The 19,982-nt window shown below is 37.8% G+C and overlaps 3 protein-coding genes across 3 annotated transcripts; all 3 read right to left on the bottom strand.

Moving 5' to 3' along the window:
- Positions 1-454: 454 nt before the first annotated feature.
- rab38b (RAB38b, member of RAS oncogene family) lies at positions 455-7,863 on the bottom strand. The gene is made up of 3 exons (XM_085289128.1): positions 7,463-7,863; positions 5,647-5,924; positions 455-4,258 (listed from the first exon to the last, which is right to left on the bottom strand). The coding sequence occupies exons 1-3, from the start codon at positions 7,689-7,691 to the stop codon at positions 4,109-4,111; spliced, it is 657 nt and encodes a 218-aa protein (XP_085145254.1). The 5' UTR covers positions 7,692-7,863; the 3' UTR covers positions 455-4,108.
- Positions 7,864-10,175: 2,312 nt separating this feature from the next.
- LOC146565766 (uncharacterized) lies at positions 10,176-12,836 on the bottom strand. Its single transcript, XM_085290166.1, has one exon. It carries the CDS (start codon positions 12,834-12,836, stop codon positions 12,141-12,143), a length of 696 nt encoding a protein of 231 aa, XP_085146292.1. The 3' UTR covers positions 10,176-12,140.
- Positions 12,837-13,365: 529 nt separating this feature from the next.
- On the bottom strand, positions 13,366-18,581 carry LOC146565765 (junctional adhesion molecule-like). Its single transcript, XM_085289126.1, has 7 exons — positions 18,472-18,581; positions 16,922-17,036; positions 16,464-16,811; positions 15,568-15,915; positions 15,030-15,139; positions 14,786-14,935; positions 13,366-14,501 (listed from the first exon to the last, which is right to left on the bottom strand). Exons 2-6 carry the CDS (start codon positions 17,001-17,003, stop codon positions 14,792-14,794), a joined length of 1,032 nt encoding a protein of 343 aa, XP_085145252.1. The 5' UTR covers positions 17,004-17,036; positions 18,472-18,581; the 3' UTR covers positions 13,366-14,501; positions 14,786-14,791.
- Positions 18,582-19,982: the final 1,401 nt, after the last annotated feature.

Below are 19,982 nucleotides of genomic sequence, written 5' to 3'. Positions count from 1 at the left end.
CTGATTTATCAAACTTGTCACATGAGATTAATTAAGGTAGCTGATTGTGTGCTAATAAAGTACAGAGTGATCTGTTTTAATCAGTGTGAAATGTTTAAATGTTTTTTTTTAAAGCAGTTGTGATGACAACTTCAGCGTGTCTGTTGGTTTACCTGCACTGACTCCTTGGTAACCTTTTGTTGCTGTAACATTTAAGTGTCTCTTCGATCTTCTCTTACTACCACCTTCTCTCTCTTCCTGTCTCACAGAGAATATATGGGCATTTTCTGTAGGTGGATCTTTGGCAGAGCCCGAGAGCCACACAGGTGTGCCTTAATGTGCTCATGATTCCAAATTCCAGAAATCAAGAGTTAAATCTACCCCATCTCTCATCACACAGTGAGTTTAAACTTTAAGAATAAACAGAGAATGAAATAAAAATGGCCATTTGTTTTATTTTGTATGCCATATTTTGTGACTAATAACCTCAAACAGCTTTTCAGTGATTCATTTACAGATTGGTGACAAATTAAAGGAAAAAACAAACCCTGACCTGTTTACAGTCGAGGGCTGTTTTGCTATTTGCGGATATTTTTCTGGTTTGATTTGGGATCTTAAGCATCCTAAGTGACAGAAATGCCATGCTGTGTTTCTATCCTGCCCCCTGACAGCACAAGACAGCACAAGAAGGGTCAAATGAATGGTATAAATATGAAAATTATGATTTAGATGTTACAGCCTTCCAGAGTTAGACAATCCTCTTCACCATCACTGTCAGAACATCAATTGGAGAACATAAGATTTTTCAGGACACCTGCACAGAGTAGTTTCCTAAATAAAGAATTGTGTTGCTGGAGGTTTCATAGAGAAAAAAATACAAACCATTTTCATGTGTTTTGGACTTCCCCACAACTCCAGCAACACTGGTCTCAGCTAAAGATAGCTATAGGAAGAATATTTAAGATAACAGTCCCCTTTTCTTTTGAGATCTTATATTTACGTTTAAGAGCAGATACACTGGATGAGTTCGAAAACAAATATCTGTACAAAATTTAATTGACTCCGACAAGAAAATGGTGAAAAACTGGATTATTGTAGTTCACGACATTTACATGATTGAGAAGCTGACATTTATTTTAAGACAGGAAAAGGAAAGGAAAGGAAAAGGAGTAATGTTTAAGTCTTGGGATCCTGGATTGACGATGTATTATCATTTAGAGCAGATACTTCCGCTCTCTACTTGCTAACCTCCTCAAAGTTATGTTAATATTACCTTATTTACTTACTTTCTTCATTGATGTTGGGTTTACATGTGTTATCAAAGAAAATTATAATGTGAAAGCTGTTGTGGTGTGAATAGCATGTACACCCCTGATTCCAAATAAAAATTTAAATAACAACAACAACAAAAGATCAAATGGGTGTTTATCCTTTGGAAAAATACATTTCCATCCCTAGATTGCTGCTCCGCAGATTTATAGACAAAAGACAACTGAACCTCTTCTGGCTGGAAGCACATGGTAGCCCAGTGACTTTCTTTATCTTATTTTGTCCTTTGTCACTTTTCTGGAAATCCTGTTTCGTCAAAATACAACTTGATGGTTTTCAGATGACTGAGCTCTAAAATGCTTTGATGCTTTCTTGGTAAGGATGCCTTAACATGCCACAAGCAGATGACCTAATCTTCTAAACCCTCGGGCAGAGATTAATCAACAATCATGTGGCTTCCTTATGAGAATCTTAGAGTCCTGATTCAGCCTTACACACACACACACACACACACACACACACACACACACACACACACACACACACTCTCAGTGTATAATTTTTATTAAACTAAACTCTGTTCACTGTCTTACAGTGGTCCTCAGAGTGATCAGAAAATAAATGTTTGTTCCAGGTTAAAGTGGATGAATAAAATCATTGTTTTATGAAGTTTTATGAAAGTGTTAGAAAAACAGATAACATGGTTTATATGTGTTAACTGATTTCACAGCTTTAAAATAAATACACAAGTACAATCTGCACACAGCATAACAACTAAAGAAGGGATGTTAAGTCTTTCTTTGCTTCTCAAACACACCATACAATGACTTCTCACAGCACATTTTCCTGTGCCTGTAAAGTGTAACGCTGCCATTCTGATATCATATGAGAGATGCATGATATTTAGACGCTCTCATGATGAGCTAAAAAATGTGACATTTTTCTGTGGAGAGGCCCTTGTTTAAATCCACCCTTATGCAAGCTGTAAATAACCAATAAAAACTCACACTACCACATGACACTGCCATATAAACCTCAGTCAGCTATGAAAGCAACCTCTCATAGTACGTTTGCAGAAATGCCAACAAACCAAACAATTAATTTAATCCAGATTAGTGGGCTGATCCAGATCAGGATATGAGAGCTAACTTAAATTTATGTCTTAATTCACAGAAGAAGAAGAAGAAAAAGAATGGCATGAATTGAGAGGCTAATACTAGCAAGTAGTACACAGGAGCAGGCTCAATGCAAGGCAACTGGACAATCAGGTTAAGTACTAAATCCCACAGTATGTAGAAGATGCTGTATACAGTATCTGCATAATGTACCTAATGTATAAAATGTAAATCAAAGAATAGAAGCAAGCAAAAGGAAAAAAAAAAAAAGCAGAAAACATACAAAAGAAAAACTTCAAATAGCTAAGCGAGTAAAAAACACAGTGAAACAATAAAAAGAAGAGGAGAACAGGAACAAGGATGCAGAGATTACAGAAACCTGCCTATATGGGTATGAGCGTTGATGTGTGCCTGCAAAGAGAGAGAAATAGCTTCACAAAGATGTTGGAGGATACTCCAAAAAGACTCCAGTTACCATGGATACAAGGGGTTAGGTTCTGATGAAGAAAAATTACATACACAGACACTTAATAATCACTTCTGATAAAAGTGTGACTCAGGAGGTAGCGTGGGCCAAACTAACACTGTGAAGTTTTGGTAATCGGAAACTGATGGTTTGGTCCACGGCTCCAGCTGAAATGAACTGAACTGTCCTTGCGAGTAAGATGCTATGTGAGTGTAGCTTGTAGTGTAAGGCACTGTGAGAGATCAATAACAAAGCAGTCCATTTACCATTTAGATGTTATAAGCCTAAAACCCAGTGTTTAGCAGTATGACAACCACTCCCCTACTATTGACAAAGACATATGTCTGGGAAATCTTTGACCACATAAACTTGAATTGCTCCAGCACGTCTGTTCCATGGCCATAAAAGTCTGTTTACACCAAGCAGGCTCCAGGATGTTTGTGTGCCTAAAATATTTCACTCCACTTCTTTGCAGCTTCTTGCCACAACCAAACTGTTATTACAGATATAACCAACAAATTAAAGTTCGTTAGTTGTGTGACAGATTTGAAGCAGTTTATCTTGATACATTACCCAATGTTAAATACTCAAAGTTAATTATATAAACAACCTATTTGATTTTTTTATTTATTTTTTAAAAAGTGAAAATTTCACATCATTAGAAAATAGCAAAAAAATAAATAAATAAATGGGATCCTCTGAAAGAGGTCAGTACTGTTTTCTTTGGCTAGTGCAGAATAAAATTAAAGATGTGTATTTGCATTGAGTCCTTTGGGTGTGTTGCATCAAGCGTATCGGGAGAACTTTCATACCATTCATGAGGTGAAGATGTTGCCAGTGTTTTTCCAAAGCGAGCTGTTGTTGTAAGAGTAAAAATTTAATTAGGTTAAAAAAAAAAAAATAGGCAGAGATGACCAGAGATTTGTGTCTATGCTCTCTGGCTCAACACACCACATCGTGACGAAAAGCACAGACAGCAGTGTTATTTCATTATTCCGGCAGAAACTTCACACTCGCAGCATGGCACGTTACAACAAAAAGTGTTAAATAAATGAGCAACTTCAAGTGACTTCAGTCTGCAAGCTTTGGTTTGCTCCTCAAAAGCGCAACAAACTAAAATGTTCAACTCTAGTTTGGACCAAAGAGCCTAAACTGTTCCAATCGTTTCATAGTACACACCACCACTGCTCCCCTTTCCTTGTAAGATTCAGATGGCTTTGCCTCTTAGTCCTGCTGTGCATCCATTCTTTTTCAGTTCTCACACTGATCTGTCCTTTCATTATTTCAAGCAGCCAGAGCAGCTCATCTGCCTGTTGGACTTGAGCTGCGGAGAGATTGTGTCGGGTACCACAGTTTTCAGGATGTCGTTTTCTGTGGCCATGATGTGCTTGACTAGGAAGTTTGCAGCTTCACTGATGTTGAGATTGTCCTATATGAGAGAGAAGAACTCATTAAAACAACGTCCCAGTTTTGTTAACCTTGTGTCAGAACACTAACAGAGCATTAGAAGCATTTACATGATCCCACCTTTAAAAATGTGACCGATCGGACTGCTTTTACCGTCACAGAAACACCATCATGTATGTACGTCTTTAAATAAATGCAGTAAACGTTCTTCTGGCTGCTCCACATAAGGAGTGGGTACATCTGTTTGTATAGTCTACCTCTGACACTTCTGGGCAAATCTGCACCTTATAAACTTTGACCTTTCAGAATGTCGAGTCTTGATGCCACAAGCAGCTCCAACACGTCAGTGTCAACAGCAGATGTGTAAGTGCATGCGATATTAGCAGAATTCTATGCAGCAGCATAAAAGTAAAACAATTTTACGGCGTTCTTCTGGAAATGTCGACAAACACACCGAGTACTGAGCGTGAACATTTTATTTAAACCTAGTAATTTAAATGGTCAAGATCGCAGAACACCAAATGCATGTATATCATAACTACAGCAAATTATATGGTGCCTAAAACACAAATTATCCAGCACATTAAGCAGGTAGAAAATGTATATGTCATCAAACTGAGGTTTTATAATGCCCACTCAAGAACAGAACTGAAAACAGTGGGGTTTTGATTGGAAGCAGAACTCCCCGTAGGATGTGGGAGTTTTTGAACACCAGACAGTTAACAATAACTTATGGAATTTCTTCTAACCCTGCACTGTAAATGTATCTCATGAGCATATAAAAGCCCAGTTAGCTCTATGGAGATGATCATTTCTGACTAAAGTGACCAGAGTGTGACTCAGAGATGGCTGGGATTCTTTCAATCCTAAACAGTGCTTATATTTTGAGAAGTATCCCTAGATGCACTCTTGCTCGGGGTTGTATGTTTCTTTAATGGTTGCTCTGGGAAGTAACTGATTACCTTAGCTTGGCTTCTCTTCTGACACTTAGGAACAAAGCTAAAAAAAAAAAAAATCTCTGTTTCAGTCAGATAAGACTATTTTAAAATGACTGATTGATTAAAGGAGCACAATATAGTCAGCATTTGGCATCTAGGCTCTTGGCTCATTATTCCCTGCTAATATATTATATGTAAAATTAGGGAGAGATGAGTCAATATCCCCCAGGGCTTACAGTTGGGTGCTATGGTGCTGGTGGAGAAGGATGCAGGGAAGCTGTGGCTACATGTTGGTGGGAGAGATGGGAACTATAACAGCTTAAAAAGACTTCCAATAGGAAGGGTGTGTCTGTTATATGATGTTAGGAAAATGAGGTATGTTCTGTGTTTGTTTAAGAATCTGTTTCATTCCATACTTCGGAAATGACTAGCAAACTGTAGCAAACGTATTATAACTGTACTTTGGTCGCACCTTGGCAGAAGTCTCAAACCAACCGACAAAGCCGTGGTCCTTGCAAAACTGGTCCATTTTAATGCCATTGTTGGTCAGCTCCCTGCCCTGGTCACACTTGTTGGCCAGCAGCACGGTGGCGATGCTCTTTCCATTAGCCAGCATTAATTTAGAATCCAGATCTTCTTTCCACTTAACGACAGCCTCAAAGGTTGTTGGCCGTGTCACGTCGAACACTATGAAGGCCCCCATGGCTTCACGGTAGTACACTCGTGTCATGTTCCCAAAACGCTCCTGACCTGTGATTCACAAACACAGACAAACACGGAGATTCATTCATTCGTAAGACAGCGTTGTTGTTGCCAGCATCAGATCCAATGACAGATTTTCATTGTTCTTCCTGCATGTTTGCAGCAAAACAACTAATACAGCTGACTGCAGTCAGCAGTGCCTGCATTCCCATGAAACAGCACATTCCTGTAGTCTTACCATCATGTTGCACATAAACATATGGCCAATGTGACTGCTTGATTTGCTTAATTTAGACATGCAATTTGCAAGTAGGTTAAAACAGCATTTATCCCTGTACGCATGTGAAAAGTCTATATGGAAGATGTATGCACGTGGATGTACGTGGGTTCATCTGAGCTTGTGCAAGAAATGAAAATTAGAGGAGCAGGTTAGCTGTTAACAACACATTCCCTCAGAGATGCGTGATGCGGTCTAATTTGACTTGTTGGTCCGGAACAGAGCGCGTAGGTGTGTGCATCCTGCTTGCTGTGCAGGAAATGTCCTCTCAGCAGAAAAGTTAATACTAATGGATGGATGAGAGGCCACTTCTGGCTTTAATAAAAGCTCTCTGAGAAAGACAAAGTGTTGCCATTTACCATCATAAGTAAGGGGAAATTGATAGCTTCCTCCTTTCGTGCAAGGCTGTATATAAATAATTGCCATTGTGTAAGAGAAGTCACAGACAGACGTGTCACATTTGTCACTTGACAAACTGTCATTCAGTAAGCCTAGGGTGCGCTTTAAAGTTTTGCATGACTTCCAATCAAAGCATATGAAATGTATTCCCCGCATGATGAAAAGAGGATTAATGTTTCACTCCTCAGTGCCTATCTGCCCATCTGGATTAATTCAACCAGGTAGACAAACTAAATCAGATGTGACTTACTATATTTACTTGACCCTGACATAATCATTTAATTTAATGAAGAAAAATTAAACCCATAAGGCATGTACCTCTGTGTGTGTGTCTCACTTTGCTCGTTGTGACTGAGTAAGGTGGTTTTGTTTTTTATTAGGGCTACAAAACACTCCTGTAACTCCTTTAAATCTCCCTCACATGGCTCTAATCACATGATGCAACATCATACCTTAAATGAATGACTGAACAACAGTGTGCTGGTCTTGTCTAAGCAGTGTGTGTGTGTCAGAGAGAGAGAGAGAGAGAGAGAACGTGGGTTGTGTCAGATACCAGCTCTCCACAGTGACAGTGCATCTCTATGTTGTGAACGTTTCATAAATATAGAAGAGTCATGCCTCGTTGTCACTTAGAAGATAAGTGTTATCTACCCAAAGGATCTTTTTTTCGGGAACTAAGCAGCACTGCTACAAATTTTCTAACTTTTTCTTCCTCCACTAGTTCTTTTACATTTCATATTTTAAAATACCAAAAGGAGGAAAAATGGTGTAAACGGCGTATAATACAGATCCCTTACACCCGCCATAAACTTTTGTGGAGGAAAAGCAAGTTGCCAGTTTATTTGGCCTGCTGTCACACCTACAGACAGATACAACACGTAACACACACTCAGCTTCTTCACTGCCCTACCTGCAATGTCCCACAGCTGGAGCCGCACCGTCTCTGAATCCCAGTTTAACACTTTCAGGGCGAAGTCAACTCCGATCGTAGCCCGGTAATTAGTGGAGTAGGTGTGGTGGACGTAGCGCCTGATGATGGAAGTCTTCCCGACCCCCAGGTCTCCGATGACCAGCACCTTATACAGGTGCTCTTTCCGTAGACTCTGCATACCATTGGAGTGTGAAGGATAGTTGGTCATCCCACCTGTCAGAGCTCAGCAGCGGTAGCAGTTTTCAGTAACTCTGACCTGGCTCGAGTGCGTTCCCCTGGTCTCCTGCGCGTCTTTCTCCGCCCTCCCTGTGGCGGGAGTGTGTGATTGCTGTGGGGCTGTGTTTGGGAACTTGTGACCTCGCCTCGCCACTCTGAGGAGACGTCAGTGAAGTAACAAGACTTTGCGAGTGTCTGTACTGCCCCTTTATACAACGGGTTAACCGTTTACGTGCTGGCATCACAAGTTCGTCTGACCGTTAAATATTAACGAAACTATAAGCACTAACAAGAGCAATACCCGAATCTTGCTCTTAAAGAAAACAAAAATTACACAACAGACACTGGTACCGTTTTGTATTGCGGTAGGGTAACTGAGGATAACTTTTAATTGAGAACATCACGGTGTTCTAAACATGGACCAGCCAAGGAGCAGAGGTGGATAAGTGAGTCTGTATCAAAAATACTCTTAGTGATTAGTTTTAGCCAGTTAACAGAAACTGATTTATTCTGTAACTTCAAATTTGAACCACATTTGAATTGGATATTCATCTGTTTGGGTAGTTGCTATCTGTTCTCTGGGGGAATAAAACAAACATAAACAAGTGCTGGCATATACGTACTTAGGTTGGTTGCAGAAGTATACAATGGATGCAATAATATTAAATGCTTTAATAGGATCTACATGGATGCATATGCAGTGAGACTGTGAATCTACTGTACATATGTTCCTGCAAACCCAGCCCTCATGCCTTCAAGCCACATTATGTTATTGTGTGAATATAAAATAGTCTGGAGGAGTGTGAGAATCATCAAATGCCTGTGCGTGAGCTCAGCCAAGAAATATATGTTTGCATTTTTATAGCAGTATGCATAGGAGGCTCAAAATAAAAAAAATAAAAAAAATTATGTATTGTATCTTTATTTGTTTCAGACATATAAAACAAAAAACAATATATACACACACACTACATATATTTTCATTTACAGATACGAATATATATGTAGATATACACACACACACACGTATGTGTTCAGATAAACAAAAAATATATAATGAAATAAAACAAAATCGTCTGACATAATGTAACAATGTTTGGTCTGAAAAGGAGTAGGAAGAAGTATAAACATACTTATTAATTCCTACCCCTGCTCAACATCTTATTGATCCCACATAATTCACCTAATTCCCATCATCACATACTCCACACGATACACGAGGAGAACCTATATAAACTTGGCTACCGTGATTGATATAATTTGATATTTTTATACATACAATGGGTGATCATCTTTATCGGTATCATATTCTTCCAAAATCAGTTTTCGATTTTCATGAACTTACTAATTCCTGAGCATTGCTGTAGATCTATAGTAAAACTATTCCACAGTTTTACCCCATAAATAGTGACACAAAAGGTTTTAACCTTTGACCGTGCTTTAAGAATCCTTAGATTCAATTTCCCCCTCAATTCATAGTCTCCTTCTCTGTCATAGAACATCCTCTGTATATTTCCTGGTAACATATTGTATCTGGCCTTGTACATAATTTTTGCAGTTTTATATTTTATAAGATCCATAAACTTCAGTATTTTTAATTTCAAAAACATGATGTTAGTATGGTCTCTAAATCCTGCTTTATTAATCATCCTGATTGCTTTTTTTTTAATTTTACATATTGGTTGAAGTGCAGTTTTATATGTGTTTCCCCAAATTTCCACACAGTATTCCAAATATGGCAATATAAGTGAACAATAAAGTACCCGGAGTGATTTGGAAGGCAAAAGATATTTAACTTTACTTAGTACGGAGATGCTTCTTGACAGTTTGGCTTGTATATGCTTTATGTGAGGTTTCCAGCAGATTTTGTTATCTATTATCACACCCAGAAATTTTGTATCCGAAACTTGCTCTATTTCAACATTGTTTACTAATAATTTTGCTCCTGCATCTTTTTTACAATTTCCGAATAACATAAATGTAGTTTTTTCCAAATTTAATGATAGCTTATTTCTATCAAACCATGTTTTCAGTTTAATCATTTCTTGTGTGACAATTTCCAAAAGCTGCTGTAAGTTCTCTCCAGCACAAAAAATATTTGTATCATCTGCAAATAGAATAAACTGTAGTATATCTGATGTTCTGCATATATCATTGATATAGAGGATAAACAGCTTTGGTCCCAATACTGACCCCTGCGGAACTCCACAAACAATGTCCATACACTCTGATTGATATTCCCCAATTTTCACAAATTGCTGCCTGTCTCTCAAATAACTCTTTACCCATTCTAACACCACTCCTCTAATGCCGTAGTACTCCAGTTTATCAAGTAATATTGTCATGATTAATTGTGTCAAAAGCTTTTTTTAGGTCAATAACTATACATTGTCTTTTATCTATATTGTTGGTGATATTTTCGATCAGTTCCATTAATGCCAATGATGTTGATCCATTTGATCTGAAACCATACTGACTATCCGTTATTATTTTGTGTTTATCTATAAATTTGTCAAGTCTATTACTAAAGACTTTTTCCAGTATTTTTGAAAATTGAGAAAGTAGAGAGACAGGCCTATAATTTGTGAATTGGTGTCTGTCACCATTTTTAAACAGTGGTGTTACTTTAGCTGTTTTCATTTGTTTTGGGAATGTACCAGTTTGTAAGGACAAATTGCAAATGTGTGTTAAGGGTTTGGAAATGCCCTCTATCACTCTCTTAACGATTTCCATATCAATGTCGTCAGAGTCTGTAGAGTTTTTTGTTTGTGATTTCCCAACAATATCAATGATTTCCATTTCTTCCACCACCGTTAAGAACATTGAATGAGGATTGCGGTCAATGAGTCTAGTTTCTTTCTCTACAGAATCTGTTATATCAGGAATTGTTTCAGCCAAGTCTGGCCCAACACTTACAAAGAATTTATTGAACTCATTTACTACATCTCTCATATTAGTAATATTTCTATCATTATTTGCGAAATACGAAGGATAGTCTGCCTGCCCCGAGCCCTTTTTGATGATGGTATTTAATGTTTTCCAGATCCCTTTAATATTATTTTTATTCATAATCAGTAATTTTTCATAGTATTCCTTTTTACATGACCTTAAAATACTCGTTAATTTATTTTTATATTTCTTGTATTTATTTTCAGCTTCTGTGCTTCTGTTCATTATAAATTCTCTGTATAAGGTATTTTTCTTCTTACATGCATTTTGCAATCCTTTTGTAATCCATGGGCACTCTGCATATTTTTGTTTTTTACTATATTTCTTTACTGGGCAATGACTATTATATAACAGTTTAAATTTTCCTATAAAAATCTCATAAGCTTTATCAATATTTTTTTCCTTATACAGCATCTCCCATTCTTGCTTGAGTAAATCACTTTTGAATGCGTTTATTGACTCTTCTGTTCTCACTCGTTTGTATTTTATTGTGTTTTGCTGTTTAACCTTCCTGTAATTGCTGTTATACACTATAAAAACAGGTAGATGATCACTGATGTCATTAATTAGGAGACCACTTATGGTTCTATTTTCTATTTCATTAGTAAATATATTGTCTATTAGGGTTGCCGACTGTGCTGTAATCCTGCTGGGCTTAGTGATCACTGGAAAAAGTCCCAAGCTATACATTGTATTAATAAATTCCTCTGTCGCTCTCTGCTTGTTTGGATTTAGTAGATCTATGTTAAAATCCCCACAAATGAACATGACTTTTTGATTTGTCCTAATGAATGTTTTATCTACCCACTCCTTAAAAATTTCAATATTAGAACCTGGTGTTCTATATATACAGCTTACAATGACATTTTTCTCTTTTCCCATACTAATTTCTATTGTTACACACTCTAATATATTATCTACCGCCACCGTCATTTTTTTCTACCATCTTGTATTTTAGATTTTTATCCACAAACAAGGCCACACCACCGCCATTCTTATTCTTTCTATTTGTAAGATTTAATCCATCTATTACAAAGTCCTCTCCTTTCTGTTTATTAATCCATGTTTCAGATACTGCAATCACACTGAATGGATGTGTAAATTTGCTTAAATATTCCCTTATTTTGTGAAAATTTGCATATAAACTTCTACTATTAAAGTGGATTATAGATATTTTGCCATCGACCTTGACAGTTTTGTTGAATTGTTCTTCAGTATGATAGTAGCAGGTATTTTTGATGTTAAAAAAAGTTCAGTTCTGGATCAATGTCCTGCTCTGTGAAGTGTGTTTTGTATTCCGTGTTTACTGGTGAATTTATCTCCTGATTAGCAATCCTTTGTGGTAGCAATGTATAATTCCCAGATAATGAATTAATTGATTGTTTCATCCTTGAATACGTTACGCTTTAGCTTCCGTTGTTGTCTTCTATTACCTGCTTTGATGACTGTAGATTGTTTGTCCCGCTCCTTGCCTTTGTAGTCAAGTGACCTGTTAATATTTTTCCAGATCCTGGATGCATTTGATGACCAGCACCTTGGCTTCCTCCGGTGTACTGTTGAGCTTTATAAATATTTTACAGTTTGCAGTCCAGGTGTTCTGAATTTTACCCAGTTTCTTTAGGTATCTTGCTTTCTTCGCTATGTCAGCATTGGATTTGGTTAGATGGTCATTCATGTAGACGTTCGATCCTTTTAGTTTCCTCCCCTGCTTCAGCAGTGCATTCTTGTGTTTCCTGTTTACAAATCTTATGATGATAGCTGGTTTATCACTAGCATTTCTCCTGGGCAAGGGGTGGCATGCCTCGATGTTATTACAGTCCAGGTCGATCCCTTTCGACTGCAAGAAACCAGCTACTTGTTGCTCCGCAGAGCTCCCATCCAGATCTCCTTGCTCCTCTTTACTGCCAGCAGTCACAGCCCGAGCATATGACCGGGGTTTTATGTACAGCCCTGTGATGATCACGTCGTTCATTCTGGTATATTGCTCCAGGTCCGTGACCCTGCTCTCCAGATAGACGATCCGTTTCTCCTTCTCTGCATTCTGGTTACGTAGCAACCTTATTTCCTCGACTAAGTCTAGGATATATTTCTGTTGTAGCTTGATAGCCGATGTTTCCTCAGTTAGAAAGTCCAATGACTTTTTGATGTCCTCAATTTCATCGGCGTTCGGTGTTCTCTTAGGCCCCATTGAGCTTGTTGTCTTGCTCGCTCCGTTCACCGTCTTGTCACTGTTGATTTACTTGTTGGTGCCTTGCTAGAGGATCCTGGGCCTGGTGGAGCAGTAGGATCCTGGGCCCGGTGGCTGCTGGAGGAGCCTGGGCCCGGTGGCTGCTGGAAGAGCCTGGGCCCGGTGGCTGCTGGAAGAGCCTGGGCCCGGTGGCTGCTGGAAGAGCCTGGGCCCGGTGGCTGCTGCAGGAGGATCCTGGGCCTGCTTGAGATTAAATCAGTTCATCCCCTGAGAAAGAGAATCCTGGTACTACTGCATTAATATTTTGCAATGCCTGCACTAATATCTTTACTTGGTTATAGAATTTAAAGCCCTGATTTACTAAAAGCGTCAGCGCTGCACAGACCAATCATCTACTCCTTATTCTGGCTGCTAACGCCCTCCTCTGTCACACCAATCCTCTGCATTTCTTAGCACAGCCTTTTAGAGTTTTCACATACTGAGCAAATGCAGAGCTTTATGTTGCTTCAAAATATTACAATGACAAAACTTTTATTTAACTTTACAAGTGTATAGTTTTAATTTCCCTTTGTATTGCTGTTTGACCCCTTTGCAGAGTACAGCTGCAGCCTGCTTAGCATTGACAAAACAGGATACTATTTAGCTTTCTGTCTAGCCATAAAACAAAATAACAAAATACAGAGAAGGTTAAATTCTTAAAAACAATATCCATCATATTCCTGGTTTTTGATCATTTATTGCTCACACGTATTTACAAAAATGGCACAAACATCAGACCTAAAATACTATGGCTAAAATAGTTGCAAAGCTAATTGCTTGTTTGTCCAAAAGCCTCTTGTAGCCTTTGTTTTTCTCAGAAGAGATAATTATACAATAAATAATTTTAAAGTGTTTTTGTGGATATTTTGTTGACTCCATGTGGGGGGTTTTCACATACTACTCTAAAGAGGTATGTGCCACTCTGCCTAGACATCTTGCCCCACATATAAAATTTTTCAGTTCCACCACTGACCTGTGGCAATGGGACTGAAAACACCTGAATTAGAGATTAAGTGATGTAACCCAATACTTTTGTCCACGTAATGTTTCTATATGAAGAATTTATATGTTGCAGAAATGTAGCATTTGTGGTTTATTGGTCTGTAAAACTTAGTAAATCAGAAATACAAATTATAATAATAATAATAATAAAAAAAAGAACAATTGTGGAAATTGGATCAGAGCATATACAGGATTATTTACTCAGGTTTTATGTACTTGTATTTTATTTAATTGTTGGTTTATAGCTCAAGGTACTGAGAAATATATTAAAATTAAAAGTAATTGAAATCATCAACAGCTACAACTGCAAAGCTATATACACAAAAATAAATCAACAATTGCCACCTCATTCAAAAAAAAAAAAAAAAAAAAAAATCCTGAAAACACCTTTAGACAGAGCTACATTTGCAAAACTTCTGGTTTGTACTGGTTTCTAATTAGTAGAGAAGACATGGTTTAAACCCTACTCTACTATTACTTCACTTTTCAGCTAATGAACTGACATATTTCATATTTGAATCTGTGTCAAAGATGGGGAAAGGCTCTGTTGTAGTCTTGCTCTACCTTGCAGCTGTATACTTGACTAAAGCTGGAGGGAGATTGAAAGGAGGTGGTAGATCCATCCTAGGAAGAGACAGAGCACAAATATTGACTTGTGGCTTTGTTAGACAGTTACTTGAATCTATAAAGCATGTACAGGTATTGTATGCACATCTATTGGCTATTTTGACAGATATCACTATTTTTTGTCTTTCACAGAAAAACCAATGTAAGCAGGCATAGGACATTTAAATGAACAGATAGTAAGACTTTTACCCGTTTTGACTTGAGGCTTTGATTTTATAGTTTAAATGTCATTTATTATGACACAAAGAGGCAAAGAGCAGCAACGAACTGAAGACGCTCACCTGTCTTCAAACTTGTGGTTGCACTGTGACCACAAACTCTTTGCGCACACGTTTGCTTCCTGTGTTGACAGTCAGTGTATAAATCCCTGCCTTAGCATCAGTCACCCACCAGAGCTCCAGAGATTCAGTCTCTGACAACACTTCATCATTCTGGGGCAAAGCATGATTATGTAGCACATAAAAACCTTTTATTTTGAAAAGAAGTCAGAGTTAAATTCAGTTTCAAATTCCAAGTTTCCTTTACCTTGGTCCATCTGTACTGTGCGTTTGGAAATGATGTGCAGCGAATTGTCACATTTTCTCCATTTTGGACTTCAACAGTGCCATTCACATCACACGTTATTTTAATGTCATCTATTGAGGAAAACATGAGATTAATTAGATTTGTTGATCACACAAAAAACGTAAAAAAAAAAGAATTAAAAAAAAATCAACTGAGTGATGTGAAAAGCACATTTTTGTAATATGTCTTCTGCCAGTGTTGTGATCACAACATCCCTTCCGCTGAACAGAAGAGTGTGTTGTGTCGTGTGTTATGAGACAATATGAAAAAGAAAACTGTCTTTTAGCAGAGCTCCTAGATTTGTTGTTTTCATTCTTACTTGGATTTGCTGAGTAAATAACTGCTGAGATTGGCAGAGACTGAGTGCTCTGATCAAACCACAATACAGCATTAGATAGAAAGATGTTGTGCATTTCTATTTAAATATTAAATCCAGGGTGGTCTACAAAGTCTGGTTTAGGTACTTAGATATGGCTTTGTGTGTACTAGGTTCTCTTACCTTTGATTATTAGTTGTGTTTTAACCCTTTTGGATCCATCAGGAAAGGTGGCCATGTCACAAACATAGATGCCTTCATCCGATTTCTTCACATCAGAAAGTTTTAGATGGGAACCCAGTACATCTGTACCATTTTTCTCAATCTGGATGGTAATATTTTGCCAGAATAGATGGAATCCATAAAATTGGCTGTGCAAACCCAGCTTTGTAGTTTTATTTGTTTCCTTACTCCATTCAATGCTGACAATCTTGTTATCAGTAGCACTTTTTAAAGTGCAGGGTAAGGAAACATTCTGGCCCACTACAGCTTCCATCTTTTCATAATGGAACAACTCAACACCCTGGATCCCTGTCAGACACATCAGATAGAGTTAGAAGTCAATATTGGTATCGAATACCCATCTTTGCTGATTCATCATAACACACAGGCACGCACAAAAGGATATATACAGAATATAAAGAATTACCTTGACTGATAGAATTAGATTTACTGATCACACAAAAAACGTAAAAAATAATAATAATTAAAAAGAAAAAGTCAACCAACTGAGTGATGTAAAAAGCACATTTTGTAATATGTCTTCTGCCAGTGTTGTGATAACAACATCCCTTCCGCTGAACAGAAGAGTGTGTTGTGTCGTGTGTTATGAGACAAGTAATATGCAAAAGAAAACTGTCTTTTAGCAGAGCTACTAGATTTGTTGTTTTCATTCTTACTTGGATTTGCTGAGTAACTAACTGCTGAGATTGGCAGAGACTGAGTGCTCTGATCAAACCACAATACAGCATTAGATAGAAAGATGTTGTGCATTTCTATTTAAATATTAAATCCAGGGTGGTCTACAAAGTCTGGTTTAGGTACTTAGATATGGCTTTGTGTGTACTAGGTTCTCTTACCTTTGATTATTAGCTGTGTTTTAACCTTTTTGGATCCATCAGGAAAGGTGGCCATGTCACAAACATAGATGCCTTCATCCGATTTCTTCACATCAGAAAGTATTAGATGGGAACCCAGGACATCTGTACCGTTCTTCTCAATCTGGATGGTAATATTTTGCCAGAATACATGGATTCCATAAAACTGGCTGTACAAACCCAGCTTTGTATTTTTATTTGTTTCCTTACTCCATTCAATGCTGACAATCTTGTTATCAGTAGCACTTTTTAAAGTGCAGGGTAAGGAAACATTCTGGCCCACTACAGCTTCCATCTTTTCATAATGGAACAACTCAACATCCTGGATCCCTGTCAGACGCATCAGATAGTGTTAGAAGTCAATATTGGTATCGAATACCCATCTTTGCTGATTCATCATAGCACGCACAAAAGGATATATACAGAATATAAAGAATTACCTTGACTGATAGGAGCAAGGAGCAGAAGAGTGAGAACCATTCTCAATACATTTCCAGTCATTTTCAAGGTCCCGATACTCATTACGGCCAATCAGGCTGAATGTATTGTGCCTAACTGAGGAAAGACAGAAACGATACACTGCCTGTTAACTGAGGTTTGAAAACCGGGCAGCACTAGCAGGATGGCTTGTCGTTACACGAAGCCACACAGAGACTCATGTGTGTATTTCTGAAGCTTTGTGATTAAAAAAAAAAAAAGTTAGTTGTGACAAAAAGACACAACAAATTCAGAAAGCTGTTGATGTTTGATTTCAATTAAAACCACCTGTCTAACGTACATTCCTGCTTCCTCTCTTTTTGATCCTCTAGTACAGGGGTGTCAAACTCAAATACACAGTGGGCCAAAATTCAAAACTGGAACAAAGTCGCGGGCTAACATTAATATTTATTGAAAATAAATAAATAAATCTTCCCCCAGATATAAGAATGAATCTTTTCTTATAGACTCAAACAAGTTTTGCTGAAAAACTGAATATGGAACAAGCAAAGCTTAATACTAAACTATATTTATTATTTTATATATATATATATATATATATAGTATAATACCAGTAGGCCAGCTCTAATAGTAATTTGGTATGGCTTCGCGGGCCAAATATAATTAGGCTGCGGGCCAAATTTGGCCCGCGGACCAGAGTTAGACACCTATGCTCTAGTAATATTACTGACTTTCTCTTTCCACTGTCATGTTTAGTATGGCCAGTTGAGGGGTTTGTCACTTGAGTGTAAAAATACAGCTATGATAAACATTATTTGTATACATCAGTGTATGCTTTTCAAAATAAATATATATAAATATGCTAAAAACAGAAAGACAAAGAGTTACCCAAAATCAAGGTTTTAAAAAAATAAAATAAATAGTTTTCACAGAATCCACAGATCTCAAGCTCAAGGGAGAGAGTCATCTGGGGACTAATATTGTAAAAGCTCTGTCACCTTTAGCTCTCAGTATTGTATGACGCACAGCCAGCAGGCCCTGGCCATATCAGCTCAGGGACATGCTGGGGATGTATTGATGAAAATGTTCACTGAGGTACGTTGGAGCTCGTTCATGCAGAGCTCCAAAAGTCAAGCTATGGGTAGTTAGCCAACAATGAGACTGTGGAGACTAGTGGCAGACGGGGCCGGCTATACGGTGGGTCAAAAAAGGGGCAATGCCCTCTTAAACAAACGTCCTGCCCCCTTAAGTCAACTTTCTCAACTTTTAGAAGTTGACAAAGAAAATAGATTAATAATAGATTACCCACAAACTGAATATGGACAAGGTTTACTACAGTAGCTGAAAAATCCGCTTGAGAAGGCACAAACGAGATGATAGGTTTCACGTGTCGTTCGTTCTTTACCTCCGTGCACTCTTTGTACGCAGGCTACCACAGCACCCCCAACTAAACATCCTGCTAAACGCAGCTTGCCCCCGCCTTCAAGTTGAACTGAAGTTGATAAAGAGCCCATGTCAAAGTATTGTGGTTAAGTTAAATTTATTAACCTACCTCTGAGATGAAGTGCAGCTGCGAAGAACGTACTTTCTCCTGTTTGACTACGGCAGGCAATGAGGTGCGTTTATTGTCTGTCTGTCAATTTGAGTTTCCATGAAACCGCGATAAACAGGTTGTTTTTTTTTATTACTATGCCAACCCTTTTTAGTTTTGTAAGTACTGGCTATATTGAGAGGTCTTATTTTATTCTTACTTCATTTTGAAAATTTATTTGAATTAGGCCATGCAATTAAGATATATTTTATGTTGTTGGTTGTAAAGATCTGGATGGATATTTTATTTTAGTCTTCTATTTCTATTCTTTTTATTTTTCAAAACATTATGAATTCTCTCTCTCTCTTTTTTAGAACCTACCCTTTTTAGTTTTGTTAATATTGGCAAAAGTGTGAAGTGTTATTGTTGGTTTTGAATATATTTGTTAAAGGCTATCCAATTGAGGTAAATGTCTTTTTTTTTTTTTAGTTGTTAGAATCTGATGAGCAATATTTTATTTTATTTTATTTTTGTTTTTTTGCTTTTCTGTTTTCCCTCTGACGGTTTGCCACCTTAATGTGGTCAGGGGTTTTTCATGCCATAGTGACCATAAAAGCTAGACCATCAGTAGCTTAGCCTTCAGGTGGGACACCCAAGTTGGTCAGGTCTTAGGGTAGAGGCCTGACAAAGTGCAATCCACTTACATGACAAAAACAGTTACCCAGAGTAGGACTGCCACGATATTCGACTAGTCATGATTACGTTGACTATCAAAATCGTCAACAACTAATTTAATAGTTTAAAGCTTTATAACATCCTGAAAGACGCAGGAATAAGTAGTAGGATTTAAGAGTGTAATAACGGACTGAAACAGAAGATAGCAGCAATGAATGTACAAAGATGCCAGCTGCCGTTAAACGCCAAAGAAGAAGAAGAAGAAGAAGAAGCAGTCTCTGGTATAGTAGAAGCTGTGTCCAAATTCAGAGTCTGCATCCTGGAGGCCGGATTTAAAGGCTGATTACGTTACAGCGAAGCGACGAAGGCTGTCCAGATTCAAAGGCTCTTCAATATGTGGCCGACAAATGTGTCCTCTTTTTCCCCAGATTTTAAGCATGGGTCTGGTGTATCCTTCATGGCCCAACCTATCCCAGAATTCATATTGCGGCCCAGCCATTTCCAGTTTCCAGCAATGGCGACAGCTACTTAGTTTTAATATTACCCTTTCTGGGTCACAAAATAAACTTTTAAGATACTTTTAAGAATGTAGCTGTGTAAACTTCAAATATCTGCTCGATTTATCAAGATATCACATATTTGCAAAAGTGCTCCGACGTTTTCGGAGACGTCTGTTACCCACTAGCTTGATAGCTAGCTGGGGGTTCAAGGCTCACTAGAGCCGGCGAACTCAGGTTAAACATGATAACTTCAAAATGTTATTGTTTTTTTTTTTCATTCAGTGTTTTATTTGTTCTTGAATTAAACGGTTTGGCTGAGATTAAAGTTATAGTTTTCAATCAGCTGAATAAACAGAA

Source organism: Mchenga conophoros, linkage group LG10 (assembly GCF_057382185.1).
Source record: "Mchenga conophoros isolate Kocher_MC1m ecotype Shallow Benthic linkage group LG10, M_conophoros_male_GT1.1, whole genome shotgun sequence".
Taxonomy (NCBI): Eukaryota; Metazoa; Chordata; class Actinopteri; order Cichliformes; family Cichlidae; genus Mchenga; species Mchenga conophoros.
This window is presented reverse-complemented; position numbering and strand designations above follow the sequence as displayed.